This window comes from Oncorhynchus mykiss, chromosome 12, assembly GCF_013265735.2.
Source record: "Oncorhynchus mykiss isolate Arlee chromosome 12, USDA_OmykA_1.1, whole genome shotgun sequence".
Lineage (NCBI taxonomy): Eukaryota > Metazoa > Chordata > Actinopteri > Salmoniformes > Salmonidae > Oncorhynchus > Oncorhynchus mykiss.
Genome location: NC_048576.1, coordinates 65,915,924 through 65,929,356, shown reverse-complemented (window position 1 = coordinate 65,929,356; position 13,433 = coordinate 65,915,924). Strand labels below are relative to the sequence as shown.

General features: G+C 40.1%; 1 protein-coding gene across 1 annotated transcript; it reads left to right on the top strand.

The window, feature by feature from the left end:
- Positions 1 to 11,469: 11,469 nt before the first annotated feature.
- Positions 11,470 to 13,180, top strand: LOC118937892 (interferon a3-like). Its single transcript, XM_036939663.1, has 5 exons — positions 11,470 to 11,835; positions 11,994 to 12,065; positions 12,227 to 12,376; positions 12,516 to 12,614; positions 12,729 to 13,180. Exons 1-5 carry the CDS (start codon positions 11,686 to 11,688, stop codon positions 12,816 to 12,818), a joined length of 561 nt encoding a protein of 186 aa, XP_036795558.1. The 5' UTR covers positions 11,470 to 11,685; the 3' UTR covers positions 12,819 to 13,180.
- The last annotated feature ends 253 nt before the right edge of the window (positions 13,181 to 13,433 follow it).

The following is a 13,433-nucleotide window of genomic DNA, read 5'->3' as shown; positions in this document are numbered from 1 at the left end:
TGCATATGGCACCAGTTCATTCTATGTTGTTCAAGACAATATGGTCACTATTTTGCCAAGAAAGTTCACCCCACTAATATTTGAAATGTTCTGTTTTTCAGAACTACAGTGCTCATCAGGAAAGAGATGAAACGTCATCTGCAAATATTGGATATCCTTATGGCACAATTGTACTGACAATCCAGACTCATTTCAGAAGCTACACCCTTACCAGTTTATAAAGCATGAATACAATCATGTGGGACCCTGTCAGTCTATTTATTATATTTAAATAATAAATTATCGTTTTTTATTTAAATAACTTATTATTTATATTTTGTATTTCCGGCGACAAAAGCCTGCCATGGAAACAGGCGGAGGCAGATGGAGAGATCAGGAGTTACGGCAGAGACGGGAGCACGAGAGCCAACCCCCCCCCCCCCCCCCCCCCCAAAAAAAAATTGGGGAGGGACACAGGTTGGCGAGCGGAGTTGGTCACGGTTCCAGTGCCATGTTTTACGCACTATTTCTTTGTTTTTGGCCGAGTGTGGCTCCCAATCAGCGGCAGCTGTCTATCGTTGTCTCTGATTGGGAATCATACTTATGCAGCCTTTTTTCCCACCTGTGTTTTGGGGTATTTAGTTTCTGTTCAGTGTCTGCACCTGACAGAACTGTTTCGGTTTTTCACTTTGTTCGAGTGTTTTTTGAGAAATAAAATATGAACACTTACCATGCTGCGCTTTGGTCCGATCCTCATTCTGACGAAAGTCGTGACAGAACTACCCACCACAAAATGACCAAGCAGCATGGCCAGGCGGAGAAGGGATCCTGGGCACGGGAGAGAAGGGAGTTTAGGTCATCGTGGACATGGGAGGAGATCATGGCAGGCGACAAAAGCCTGCCCTGGAAACAGGCGGAGGCAGATGGAGAGATCAGGAGTTACGGCAGAGACGAGAGCACGAGAGGCAACCCCCCCCCCCCCCCCCCAAAAAAAAAAAAAAATGGGGAGGGACACAGGTTGGCGAGCGGAGTTGGTCACGGTTCCAGTGCCATGTTTCACGCACCGTGCCTTCAGTGCACAGTCACAGCTCGGTGCGTGCAGTACATGCTCTCCGTACCTGCCCCGTAAAGAGGGGTATCCAGCCAGGAAAGGTGGTGCCGGCTCAGCGCTCCTGGTCTCCAGTGCGCCTCCTCGGGTCAGGATAACCTGCGCCTGCTCTGCGCAAGGTGTTTCCAGTGCACCTGCACAGCCCAGTGCATCCTGTACCAGCGCCTCGAACATGCCGGGCTAAAGTGGGGATTCAGCCAGGAGGGGTTGTGCTTGCTCTAAGCTCCAGACCTCAGTGTGCTTTCACAGCCCAATGCATCCTGTGCTGGTCCCCTGCACTTGCTGGATTGAAGTGGGTATCCAGCCAGGATGGGTTGTGCTTGCTCCACAAACCAGGCCTCCAGTGTGTCTCTCCAGCCCGGTGAGTCCTGTGCCTGCTCCACGGACCAGGCCTCCGGTGTGTCTCTCCAGCCCGGTGAGTCCTAGTGAGTCCTACTAATGGTCAATAGTGAATTGTAAATTGGAGTTGGGTTTCAGTTCAACATCTGTTCGGATTCTGTGGAATGCCACTCCTGAACTCAGTGCCATATTGTCATAGGTCTGTACATTGAGTCGGGGGCAGGATGTGGCCATTGGCCACGTTGTACTGCAAGGACTTCTGATTGGTCAACCCCAGGCTGGGGAGGGGGGTTATAAAAGGCATCCTGTTCCTATGTTCAGTGGGGAAAAGCTGAGGACAGGGGAGATTGAACATCTACCTCCCAGCATAACATATTGATTTGTCGTCTCACAATAAACCAATTTTCTCCCCTGATTTGCTTTGGAGTTTCCGTTATTGAAGAAAAACATAAATTGCTAACAGATGCTGCCATAGAGTTACATTAGAAGTGCCCATCCAAGAAGGCTCAAGGTCATTGGCCACAGCTAAATGACGTTAAATCAAGATATATCTGCAAAAGCTTTGACTGGACTGATTTAGTCAACATCCAGCGTTCAAAATCTTAGCTCGCAAGCTAGACAAGCAGTCATCATCATGACTCACGTTGACAATCTACTGTCAAATGCTTTTCAAGCCTTGTCATATGAAGAGATGCTGTAGATAAAACGCATAAGTGCTCATCTGCCATTAGACATGAACATTACACAACAAGTTGGAAATTGCAAATTCAACAATGAGGTTTGTAAGGAATCAGTGGCTAATTTCAAATAACTAGCCTGCTATTCAGTAAACTTGTGTGTGTGGTCCAAGTATGGGTTTAAGGGTCTCTTTCCAAGATTAAAATTATAAACTTTCAACACCACGGGCCAGAAAAGGTTGAATACATTGGCCTTGCTGTCAATCCAGCATGACTTTTGCAGTGTTCAAAACAATTGGAAACTAGGAACTGGGAAATCTCAGACTTCAGTGAGTTCAAACAACTAGGAATTCTGTAGAGAAAAAGAGCTCCGACAGAGAAAATACGTTTTGAACAGTCATCCAGCTCGGAATTCCAAGTCGGGATCTCTAGAATTCCTACCTGAAGATTACTGACGTCATGATTCGACCAGTTTTTTCTTGAGTTCCCAGTGGTCTTGGAAGCACCATAAATCCAGAGAATGCCAGACTTTGATGACAAGATGTGCCCAAAAGATGGACCGCAGCGCCTCCTTCCTGTTCAAGTGAACGTAGCACGACAAGGTGAGTCCAGAAAAGTTTTGCATGCTGCTGCATAAATTATGTAATATTCCAGGGTGATATGTATACTAGTAGCCCATATGCCTCACCCTAATAAGTTTGTCCATTTCCTGTTCTGATCTGACGTGGTGGTGCATATGTAGCCTATAGCCTGTTGTAGAGAAATGTAATCATTGAATATTGTAAGAGCTTTCAATGTCTCCTCACATTCCCTTCTTTTTTATACTACGGTTCTGACTTGGTGCACAGGGAGAATACTGTAAGCATGGCCCATGTTCTGAATTCTGTCACTGTACATTTCAAAAGTGCTGAACAAATAGTTATATTGACTACGTCCCTCCTAGCTCGCTCATGAATGTCTTCATCAAAATTATGGATTGCCTCTTATCCGCTCATAGTCCCCTTATGCCGTAGTTTGCACATCTCAATTATCAGTAGAAATCACATTTGTTTAGGCAAGTCAGCCATATTAGCTATGTTATTTTAAGGCAGTAAATGAGGCTGAATGATCTGTTTCCCTGCTAGACAAGGCTCCGCTGATAGCCAGGTGTAGCAGCGTCATGGATTCACTCCATGGTGCTGAAAAGAGAGCTCTGCTGTTGGGACAGCTTTATGTAGGACCTAGCAGTTTGTCGGCACCATTTGTCATCGTTATTGTGCAAATATTGTACTCTTTAGTGTTATGTTGTATTCCTTTTGCTGACATGCATAAACATTTTTGGGGGAGTTTGCCCCACCAAGATTTAGATGCTAAAAGCCGACTGTCATGATAACCAGTTTGACATGGTGGAGTGGTCCATGTTGCATATATATGATTGGATGAACATGGAAGGACGCTCCTCTAAAAATCATAAATAACTTCTTATGCGCAGGTGGGATGCTAGCGTCCCACTGGGCAACATCCGGTGAAATTGCAGCGCGCCAAATTCAAAATACTGAAATACTCAAAATTAACATTCATAAAATGTTACCATCTGAGGACAGCATACCATCTGAGAACAGCCCTCCACTTACAAAAGCATACAAACATTTTAAAACCAAGTAAAGGAATTACAAAAGTCAGAAATGTCGATAAAATGAATCACTTACCTTTGATGATCTTCATATGTTTGTAGTCACAAGAGTTCATGTTACACATTAAATGTTTGTTTTGTTCGATAAAGTCCCTCTATGTCCCAAAAACTCAGTTTTCTTGGCTCGTTTTGTTCAGTAATCCACTGGCTCAAAGACAGTCACAACATGCAGACGAAAACATCCTAATAGTACCTGTAAAGTTCGTTGAAACATGTCAAACGATGTTTGTAATTAATCCTCAGGTTGTCTATTGTCTAAATAATTGATATAATTTCAACGGGACAATAGCGTCTTCAATAGAAAGGAAAAACAACAAACGGTGCGCAATCAGTCACGCGCTCAAAGCTCTGGTTCATTTAGAGTCCACTGAAAGAATGGTCTAATTCTTCCTCGTATTTCAGAATATGAGCCAGAAACAATGTCTAAAGACTGTTGACATATAGTGGAAGCTGTAGGAACTGCAATTGGGGTCCTATCCAAATTCATACTGTATAGGCATTCAATAGAAAAGTACCCAGATCAAAATATCCCACTTCCTGGATGGATTTTGCTCAGGTTGTCGCCTGCCATATGACTTCTGTTATACTCAGACATTATATTAACAGTTCTGGAAACTTTAGAATGTTTTCTATCCAATACTACCATGCATATGCATATCCCTGCTTCTGGGCCTGAGTAACAGGCAGATTACATTGGGCACCTCATTAATCCAAAATTCAAAATACTGCCCACAACCCAAGAGAGGATAAGCACAACATCAAACTTATTCAGGATTTGGTGAGTGGGCTGACATAAACCATTGATTATTGTTTCCGAGCATGAAATGTAGGCTCATTTCTCAATCTGGACACAATTGACAACTTGCATAACTATATATATATTTTTTTTAAATACCTACAGGGGTCATTTTCGGGTGCAGTGCTTGCAAGAGAATGTGTACATCAACATTCAATAGTAATTTGTTATTTGAAGACACCCATTATCAACAGGTAGGTTAGTCTGTAACTTTTAAAGTAGCCAAAGAATCTCCTCTAACGGAATGATTGTGTAGCACATTGATTTACATTAATTTATTTTTCACAACAGAGAGAGATGATTTTTCATTTTAGGTCAAGTGAGAAAGATGCTGAATTTGCTAAACCTTGTCAGCCTCTGCATTCAAGTTGAAATGTCTTCCCTGATATGGCAATACCACCTACTACATTGAATTGTTTCGCACAGTTGAATGCAGATGTTAACTCTACCATTGGAAAGTCTGTTGGGTAGCCACATCTAACGCAGCCAAAGCGTGCAGTTTAACCTCGGTTTCCCCGGGAGCAATCAGTAAGCGGAGTTAGCCATCCCGTCCTTGTCGCCAAATTGCTAGAGAAATTCTATAAGAAGAGTGCAGATTCTTTCAAACAATTTTATAAGATTTGCAAAAATGAAGCAATCAATAACAACCACTTAATCAATGCATCATTAGGAAAGCCCAACAAGCAGAGATGTCTCTGCTTTAATAGAAAAAGTACAACCTATTTTGTCGAAGTGGCAGTTTAGCAGATTGGTGGAAAGAGAGACGCAACGTGGTGTGTAAAAGCTGAATTAGCTTGTCTTTTCACATTTAGATAGCTGACGTTGCCACCAATGTCTGTTCCTTTCTGCATGTTTCCACACATCTAAGTTCCTGTAGATTGTGGAAACAGTATGTCACATACTGAGGTCGCACCCAAACAACTCTTATTTGTACACACAGACTCACAGACTGAGTAAGATGTGGCTACCCAACAGTTATTGACTTGAATATTCGCATCATTCTTAACTTGGCTAAACAGTATAGTCGTTGTGCGTCCGGAGGCTTCGTAAATTCGCCCTGGCTATCTGCTCCGATTTCAGATCCCTGGCGGAGTGATGCCAGGAAAATATCATCTCCCTCATGGTCAACAAAACAAAGGAGCTGATCGTGGACTTCAGGAGACAGCAGAGGGAGCACGCCCCCATCCACATTGACAGGCCCTCAGTGAAGGTAACCAGCTTCAAGTTCCTCGGAGTACACATCACTGATGTTCCATCCATACCCACAGTGTGGCGAATAAGATTAGCCTGTATCAGCAAAATACTAACATATAACAATGGAAAATTATCTAACCAAAAACAGCATAGTAAGTCTAATTAAACAGTATAGTATGTCATGAATTTTACATTTCCACCACATAATGACGCAGTATAACAGTGGCGAGCAGAACGGCATCTCAGAAATAACAATTTGTGGCTCCTTGTCATGGATGGTCTATTGCAACAGACGACCAAAATGGGTTCTACTCCTACCAGCTATAAACAAGAAGCGGCTCCACTGGGAAAGCAATCACCAAAACTGGACAATTGAGAAGTGGAAAAAGGTTGCTTGGTCCGATGAATCCCGGTTCTGATGGCAGTCAGGATTTGTGTACCTAATTAACTGACCGCTGAGTGTATTTTACATGTTGATTACTGTGAGGGTGGGGGCATCTCTAAATATAATGTCCAAAAATATAAAACAATATTATTATACTTTTTTTTATTGCTTAATATTGTTATTATTATTATTTGTTGTAAATAAATATTTGACCACTTTCCATAATGTCTGTGTTGTCATTAATTCTTATTAAACAAAGGTCCAAAGTTATGTTTTGATTTAGAGCTTTACACTTTAGTGGGATTCACACTAAAATGTTAAATAGTGCTTCTCTCTGGTTGATATTTGGGGTACATGAAATACTGGGAAAAGAAATGAAATGTATTCCGTAGCTTAACTAAACAGCTTTAGTGAACTAATCATCTGGCAACCACAGCAAGGTGTCAGCAGAAGGAAGGCCAGAGAACACATACTTGGACTAGCTAAGGAGCAACACCAGACTGGAGGAGGAAGATGTATCTGCAGTGTAGGACAGGCACCTCCGGAGGACCCACCTTTCATCCGGTCGACCCAAATCCATAAGGTGAAGACTGTGTGTGTGTGTGTGTGTGTGTGTGTGTGTGTGTGTGTGTGTGTGTGTGTGTGTGTGTGTGTATATATACAATGTTGTTGGAGAAGAAAGGATGATGTTTTTTTTAATCACACTGATGAATCATAAGTGGTTTGAATGATTTATATTACACAGATGTAGGACATTGAAATAAATGAGGCACACACCCATCTTTTAAACCCCCTGTGACAACGATTATGAAGCACTTGACTAACAAACCAATGGTTTAGCAGTGGAGAGATGTAAAATTCCCTATTTCTACATACAGTAGATTCCATCTATAGATTTGTAAGTCAGACAAGGCACAGCGGTGGGTTGAATTCCATTAGGGGGGAAAGGGCAGGTGGAAATGGCAGTCCTGTCCAGAAACAACCCCTACCCACTACAAACATATAGATCTGAAAGGCTTGGATAGGTAATTAACGTTAATTAATTAATTGGATCGGTACAAGCAATGTTCCCTCAAATCTGAGCACAGCTTCCCTTGGGCTGCCGAGCAGAATAAATATAAGCCTGCTCAGAGAAGTACTAGATTGAACATCACTCAACCTTCTAGAATTTTCCCTTTTAGTGACCTCTATTAACGTTTCACTCTACTGTGGGAATGCTCGAATCAACGGACTATGCAGAATCTAGACTGTCCGTTGCCTTTAATCTTACTTCACTGAGAGCCTTTATAAACTGTCAAGTTGAGAAGCCACTTTCAATGTAACATACCGAAACAAAACGAACTATGCAAGACTTAGTATGCAAAACTAACTGTGCAATATATTTTCTTGTAGGCAGAGCGCATTGGAGTATGAATCTATTGTATTGACAGGCACGACGCAGGACCATACACTACGCAGACCAGTGCACCATAACCAATCAGAGCTGCATTAGACATATTTGCAAAAAGCCATTGCCATACATGGCTCTGAGCCATTCACTTTGAACTAGGGAAAATGCGCTTGCTTTGATATCGACGTGAGAGCTGCATGTAGCCACCTGTGTACATTTGTTCATATTCTTTGCTAGTTATTGAGCGATTATCCCAGTTTTAGCCAATGTCTGGTCAACAATGGGGGAGTAGTTGCTTCCTACAAGAGCACACAATGTGTGCATTTCTATCCATCTTTGAAAAGCCAGTCAGGTTCAGAGATTTTTGTATTCCTTAAAGGGGCAGTGTTGCATTTTGTTGCATTTTGAATGCGTCTTGAATAAGCTAAGTAGCCAATAGGTGGAGGGTAGCTTAATGTGCATATTTCTCTCTAATAATGGTATGGGAATAATAATGCATTTTATTTTTTATGTAACAACACAACATTTTCAGTCACCTCCTTGTCTGATGGACAAGTGGATTAACCTTAACCTAAAGCCTTGCATGCTTTTTTCAAAATGTAGGCCTACTTTGAACACCACCCATTGGCTGCTATTAACAGAACATGCAATAAGCATGTAATAATGTTGAGTGAGCTAGCCTTGCACGCAAACAATGTTGTACCTGCTGGGAAAGATAGATGACGAAATGCAGTAATATGTAAAAACGTTGGTTTTCGAAAGTGAAAGCAATTACCTGCTACGTTAATTATCCTAACCTGCTGCGTAATTTCGGTTAAACCTGCTAAGAAAAATCAAAATTGACGTTAACGTTAACTTGGCCAAAGCTGGATCCCTTCTAGTCATGACCCTGTCCCACGTGCAGTCATACAAAATAACAAAGGACTTTAATCTGTATAGTAGCTCGCTGACAGTGAGCACTGAGCAGTCATTGTTCATGTTATTTTATTTGGCCTATAGAAACTGTAAGGAAAACACCTTCATGGCATTGTATCTAGCTCTTAACAATACATTTACCTTTTTATACTCCAATGTCACTCTGTTTTACAATAAATAATGAAATGCCATGGATGCTACATGTAGTATATTAAGATAACTGCATTGGAGCAGCTGTGTGGAGTCCAACTATTATAATCATGTTCTTCTTTCTGAAACAGAGTAGCTATGCAAATAGTTACACGTTCCATCCCTTGAGAGAAGGGATGTTAAAAAAGTATGCTTTTAAACGCTTATACTGTAGGCTATCAACCCTACTCAATAAATATAAAATTGAAGTACAAAATGGATAGGCTACTGTGTTGAAAATACATTGCGTGATGCACAATGTGTATATACACACAGAAGACAAGAACGCAAAATGTCGTCAACAGCTTTGCAAGGTAGAGGAATGGAATTTTCAATGCTCTTTCACTTTCCCCAGTTGAACTTTCCTTGTTTAACAAATTACCTCATCCATGGCATATCAATGGGGGAGGCTATGAAGGTAGGGTAGGTAGCCGAACGTTTAGAAGCAGTGTTCAGGGATTTATCAACTCACCGGACACATGGCCACTCTTAATGTCTCCTTTGTGGTACATCTTCTGTGTGTTATTGTTATTTACCCGGTTGTTTATGCTAAATGCAGTGACCAAAAAGAGCAAATGCATTATCTTCATCAAACTCGCCAGACCCTCAATGATCTTTCCATGGTAGGTCAATTTATGTAACCTGTTACAAAGTGACCTTATAGGCAGAAATATTTAGAAATATGGGTCTGAATATAGGCTTTAGCATACTGTGATATCACAATTTATTTATTCTAGATGAAAATTGATTATTGGAGCTTAATTCATTCATATATTTTGTTATTTTATTGAGATATGTGTATTATGTGTGTGGTATAGGAGAGGAGACCAAGAGGCTATATCCCAGAGGAGGAAATGATAATGGTCCAAAGTCCAACGCTTTCAAAAGAGGTGATGCTCAGGAGATCATGAGTGTCTACAATTTCTGTGTTAGTCAAGTTCAATCGCATGGTTACACGAAGTGTTATTCTGATTACAGGAGGGGGAAAGGTTTAGACACGAGACTTGCGTTTCAACTAGCCAGCGAGCTCTTCCAACAAAACCTAACTCTTGTGAGTTAATCTCAGGGAGCTCCAAGACCTTCTCGCTCGACAATATATGACCTATTCGGAATGTGTACGTTCTTGGTTATGTTTCATTTGTTAACTGTAACTTGTTGCACAATAATTTTTTATTTCTACTATTATTATTCAAGTAATCACATGGATATTGATTTTAATGTTGTTTGTTGTTTACTATTTCAGGTCAGAGACATGCTACTGCGTCAAAACATTCCAATTGGTGATATGGTTAAGAACTACTTCAAACAGCTGGACGACTTTTTTTCACCTGAGGTAAAGCATCTTATAGGTTGCATTTTACTGAGAGGGCTGGAGTGGGCCTAGCCTATACCTATGGTGTATAATGTATTATTTTCACTTAAGCGTTTTTCATTTCAGCGCTTCAGCTTGTGCTCGTGGGAGGTCGTGCGAGCTGAAATGTGGAGCATCCCGAGGGATTTTTACAAAGAAATAAAAAATGCCAAGAACACACGTGTGATTTTGATGATTAAATTAAATGTACCACTGTAAGCTTCATATGTTTATGTTATTTATCCGTGATGCAAATTATTTCCATGTAGGCTATGCTATTTAAATTAAGATACAAACACGCCTTACATTGGTTGAAATTGTGCTAGCAATTTTGTAAAATTCAATGGTGTGAAGCAACCTTGAAATACAACGACTTTTTCGTTTAAATGTTATACTAAATGAGATGTTATTCCTACTAACAATTGCATATCAACATCATCTTCAATGAAAAACAATAAACTCCTTTACAATACTCTGAATTCCAGCCATACTTTCCCGCCCTTTCAGACATCATCATATCACTGTAAAACATTGTTGATTCAGATAGTTATTACTTCTAGCAAGTGCATGATATCCAGTAAATATGTAACATAATTATAACTCCACATTCTGAATGTTAGTTCAATGGAGTATAGCAATCGCTAACCGTGCTGTTACTCTTCAGTCTCTACAGTGGAAAGATAATAGATGCAGAGGTAACATAAACTCACATATCTGGATAAAAGTCCAATAAAAACACATGAATACGGAATACTTTGACAAATGATCTACGTGATAGACATATTTTACTCACAAGTGCGTGTAGGCCCAGATTCAAAAGCACCCGAAATACAGTCTCCAATTTAAGCACTAATGTCAAGGTAAGCAGTATTGTCAAGGTCTATACTGCCTGTGCACTGCATAGGCTACCAGTGTCTTATTCTGAAAACCGGGTGCAGAAAGGAGCTCGTCTACGAAATTAAATAAGACCACTAAAACCCGTTTCTAAAACGAAATATAGTAATGTTGAATGTGTAGTTGATATAACCCATACAACGTTGATCTGTATCTTTAAAAAGGAAGTCGAGGTCCAGAAACCACGTTCACCCTTTAAGCAAGTGGTTCCAACGTAGTTGGATACCATAGTTTCCGTGTGTAAATGAAAAGGTGATGCGTTTGCGAAGACGAGATTTAAACACAAGGGTTTCCGAAGTGAAAGGACAACGAAATGTTTGAAAAGAAATGCATATTAATTTACGCTGTCGTCTGACTAAAATGGATTCACAAGTAAATGTTTTTAATCTAAAACATGTTCCTGGTTGGTAATCCAATATTTCAAAATAAAATAACAAATCAGTCAAGAATTGAACAAGTCTTCGAGAGATGCACCTGTCCTTTCCGTGCGTTGTCTCCAGGCCGAAAAATATACTGTCAGGTATGAAAGCGCCTGTCTACCGGGACTTCCACCTTTCACTTTCGGAACACCTTTCAAAATCTTTGTATAAAATATCGACACAGATTGCAGCATGACAGAACTCTGGATTTCGAGAAGAGGGTCGATCAGGAAGGACACTTTATCTCTTTGTCCTTTGAGGAAAACGTATTTTTTTCCGGAATTATACAAAGTATAGGCTGTCTTTCGGAAGTCTGCCTAATTTTGCACCTCGGTTGATAGCGAACAGTCAGCGAACTACAGTACACCTACGATAAAATGGGTTCAATAAGCTTTTGGATGTGCTTGATCCTGACGATTTGCACCTGGCATAAAACCTTCGGATGCACTTGGATGAGGACACTTCCTAAGTCTCGGAGCATGTTCCAAGTGTTCAGCAACAACACCATAACGGTGCTTCGGGAAATGGTAGGATACTGTAATGTTTATTAACTTGTTCCTGGTCATTGAGCAGTTGTCATCTATTCAACATTTAATGTGCTGCTGTGTTTCATTTGATTCAGTTACTCGTTTATGTATACAATAATAATATTGCAATCATTTGATTCTATTTTTTGCCATCTCAGGGTCATGTGGTCTCTCGAGAACCTCATATTACTTTCCCTTACGAGGAATACAGACATGTCGATCATTTCAAGGTAAGACATATGCATAGCCTACACTATTTAAAAAGGGTTTTGGTTCAACGTTTTTTCTCATAGTGTAGGACATATAATTAGGTATTAACGAATATGCTAAATTTGCTATACTTTTCTGATATTCATAAGGCATGTACTAAAACAAATCACTCTTCTTCTAGGATGACGACAAGATTGTCTTCATTTCGCAAACTCTGAACGCTATAGAGAAATTGTACAGAAGTGATAACTATGATTCTTTCTGGGACCAGGAAGTAGTTGACGAGTTTATGATTGACCTGCATCGCCAGACCTTGGAGCTGGACCAATGTGTAAGTCTATGTGATTTGTGATTTTCTATTAACATTAATGCCAAAAGGCAAACATTATCCTATATTTTTTAGATTGCCGTATAATGTGATTTAAACGAATCATAACATAACATTAATGACTTATATTTTGTTCCAACAGGTAAAGGCTATAAGAGCTACACTACCAACATCTGACAAAGGAGTGAACAAAAATATGAGCCTTCACTTCAAATTCCTGAAGAATTACTTGAAACGCGAGGTATGTCAATTTGTCTTACCAAGAGAGTGCATTCACCAAATAAGGATATATTCATATGTGATGACACAACATGTGTCTATTCTAAAATATTACATGTGTGTTTCGTTCATGCAGGAATACAGCGCAAGCGGCTGGGAAGGCATAAGGAACGTGGTGCTGAAACACATGCTAAGACTAGTCACAATAATATTGACTAACCAATGAGCCTCGTGTGTGTGTAGAGATTATTTATTTATACTTCTATTTTTTCAACTATTTATTTACACGGTTATTTTTATATATGTTTTATTTATTTATTATGTGAATTCACAACTCGCGAAGTAAAACACATTTTATACTGAATAATGTATTATGTGCTAGGTATTTTTAGGCTATAGAAAATGTAACAACGTTTTCATGCATTGACTTTTGTATTTATGAAGACCATTGCATACTGTATTTATTATTGCAACAATATTGGAAACGTTCGTTATTGTAACGATTAAATACATTTGAAATAAACTAATGTGACCTCTAACAGCTGAAATATATTTTTAATCTAACATATTTACATATGGGCCTAATAAAAAGGTCCTTAGATAGGCCTGATAATGTCACACAGTGTTGTTGTGTCTTAACTTGAAGACTGATGATATCACACAACCCGTGCATAATGGCTGGGAAACCCTTTAAATGCGTCCACAGTGGAGGCAAGATAAGAAGACATTTCAGCACCATGGCAAACAAACAGACAGGATCGGACATGATTACAGCAATCCTGAATGAATCGTGAATAATGATCAGTGAGAAAGTTAAAGACGCACAAATATCATACCCCCA

Coding starts and splice junctions, on each gene's coding strand:
- LOC118937892 (XM_036939663.1), top strand. CDS start 11,686: ATGGGTTCAATAAGCTTTTGGATGTGCTTGATCCTGACGATTTGCACC. Junction 11,836..11,993: donor TAACGGTGCTTCGGGAAATG/GTAGGATACTGT, acceptor TTGCCATCTCAG/GGTCATGTGGTCTCTCGAGA. Junction 12,377..12,515: donor CCTTGGAGCTGGACCAATGT/GTAAGTCTATGT, acceptor TTGTTCCAACAG/GTAAAGGCTATAAGAGCTAC.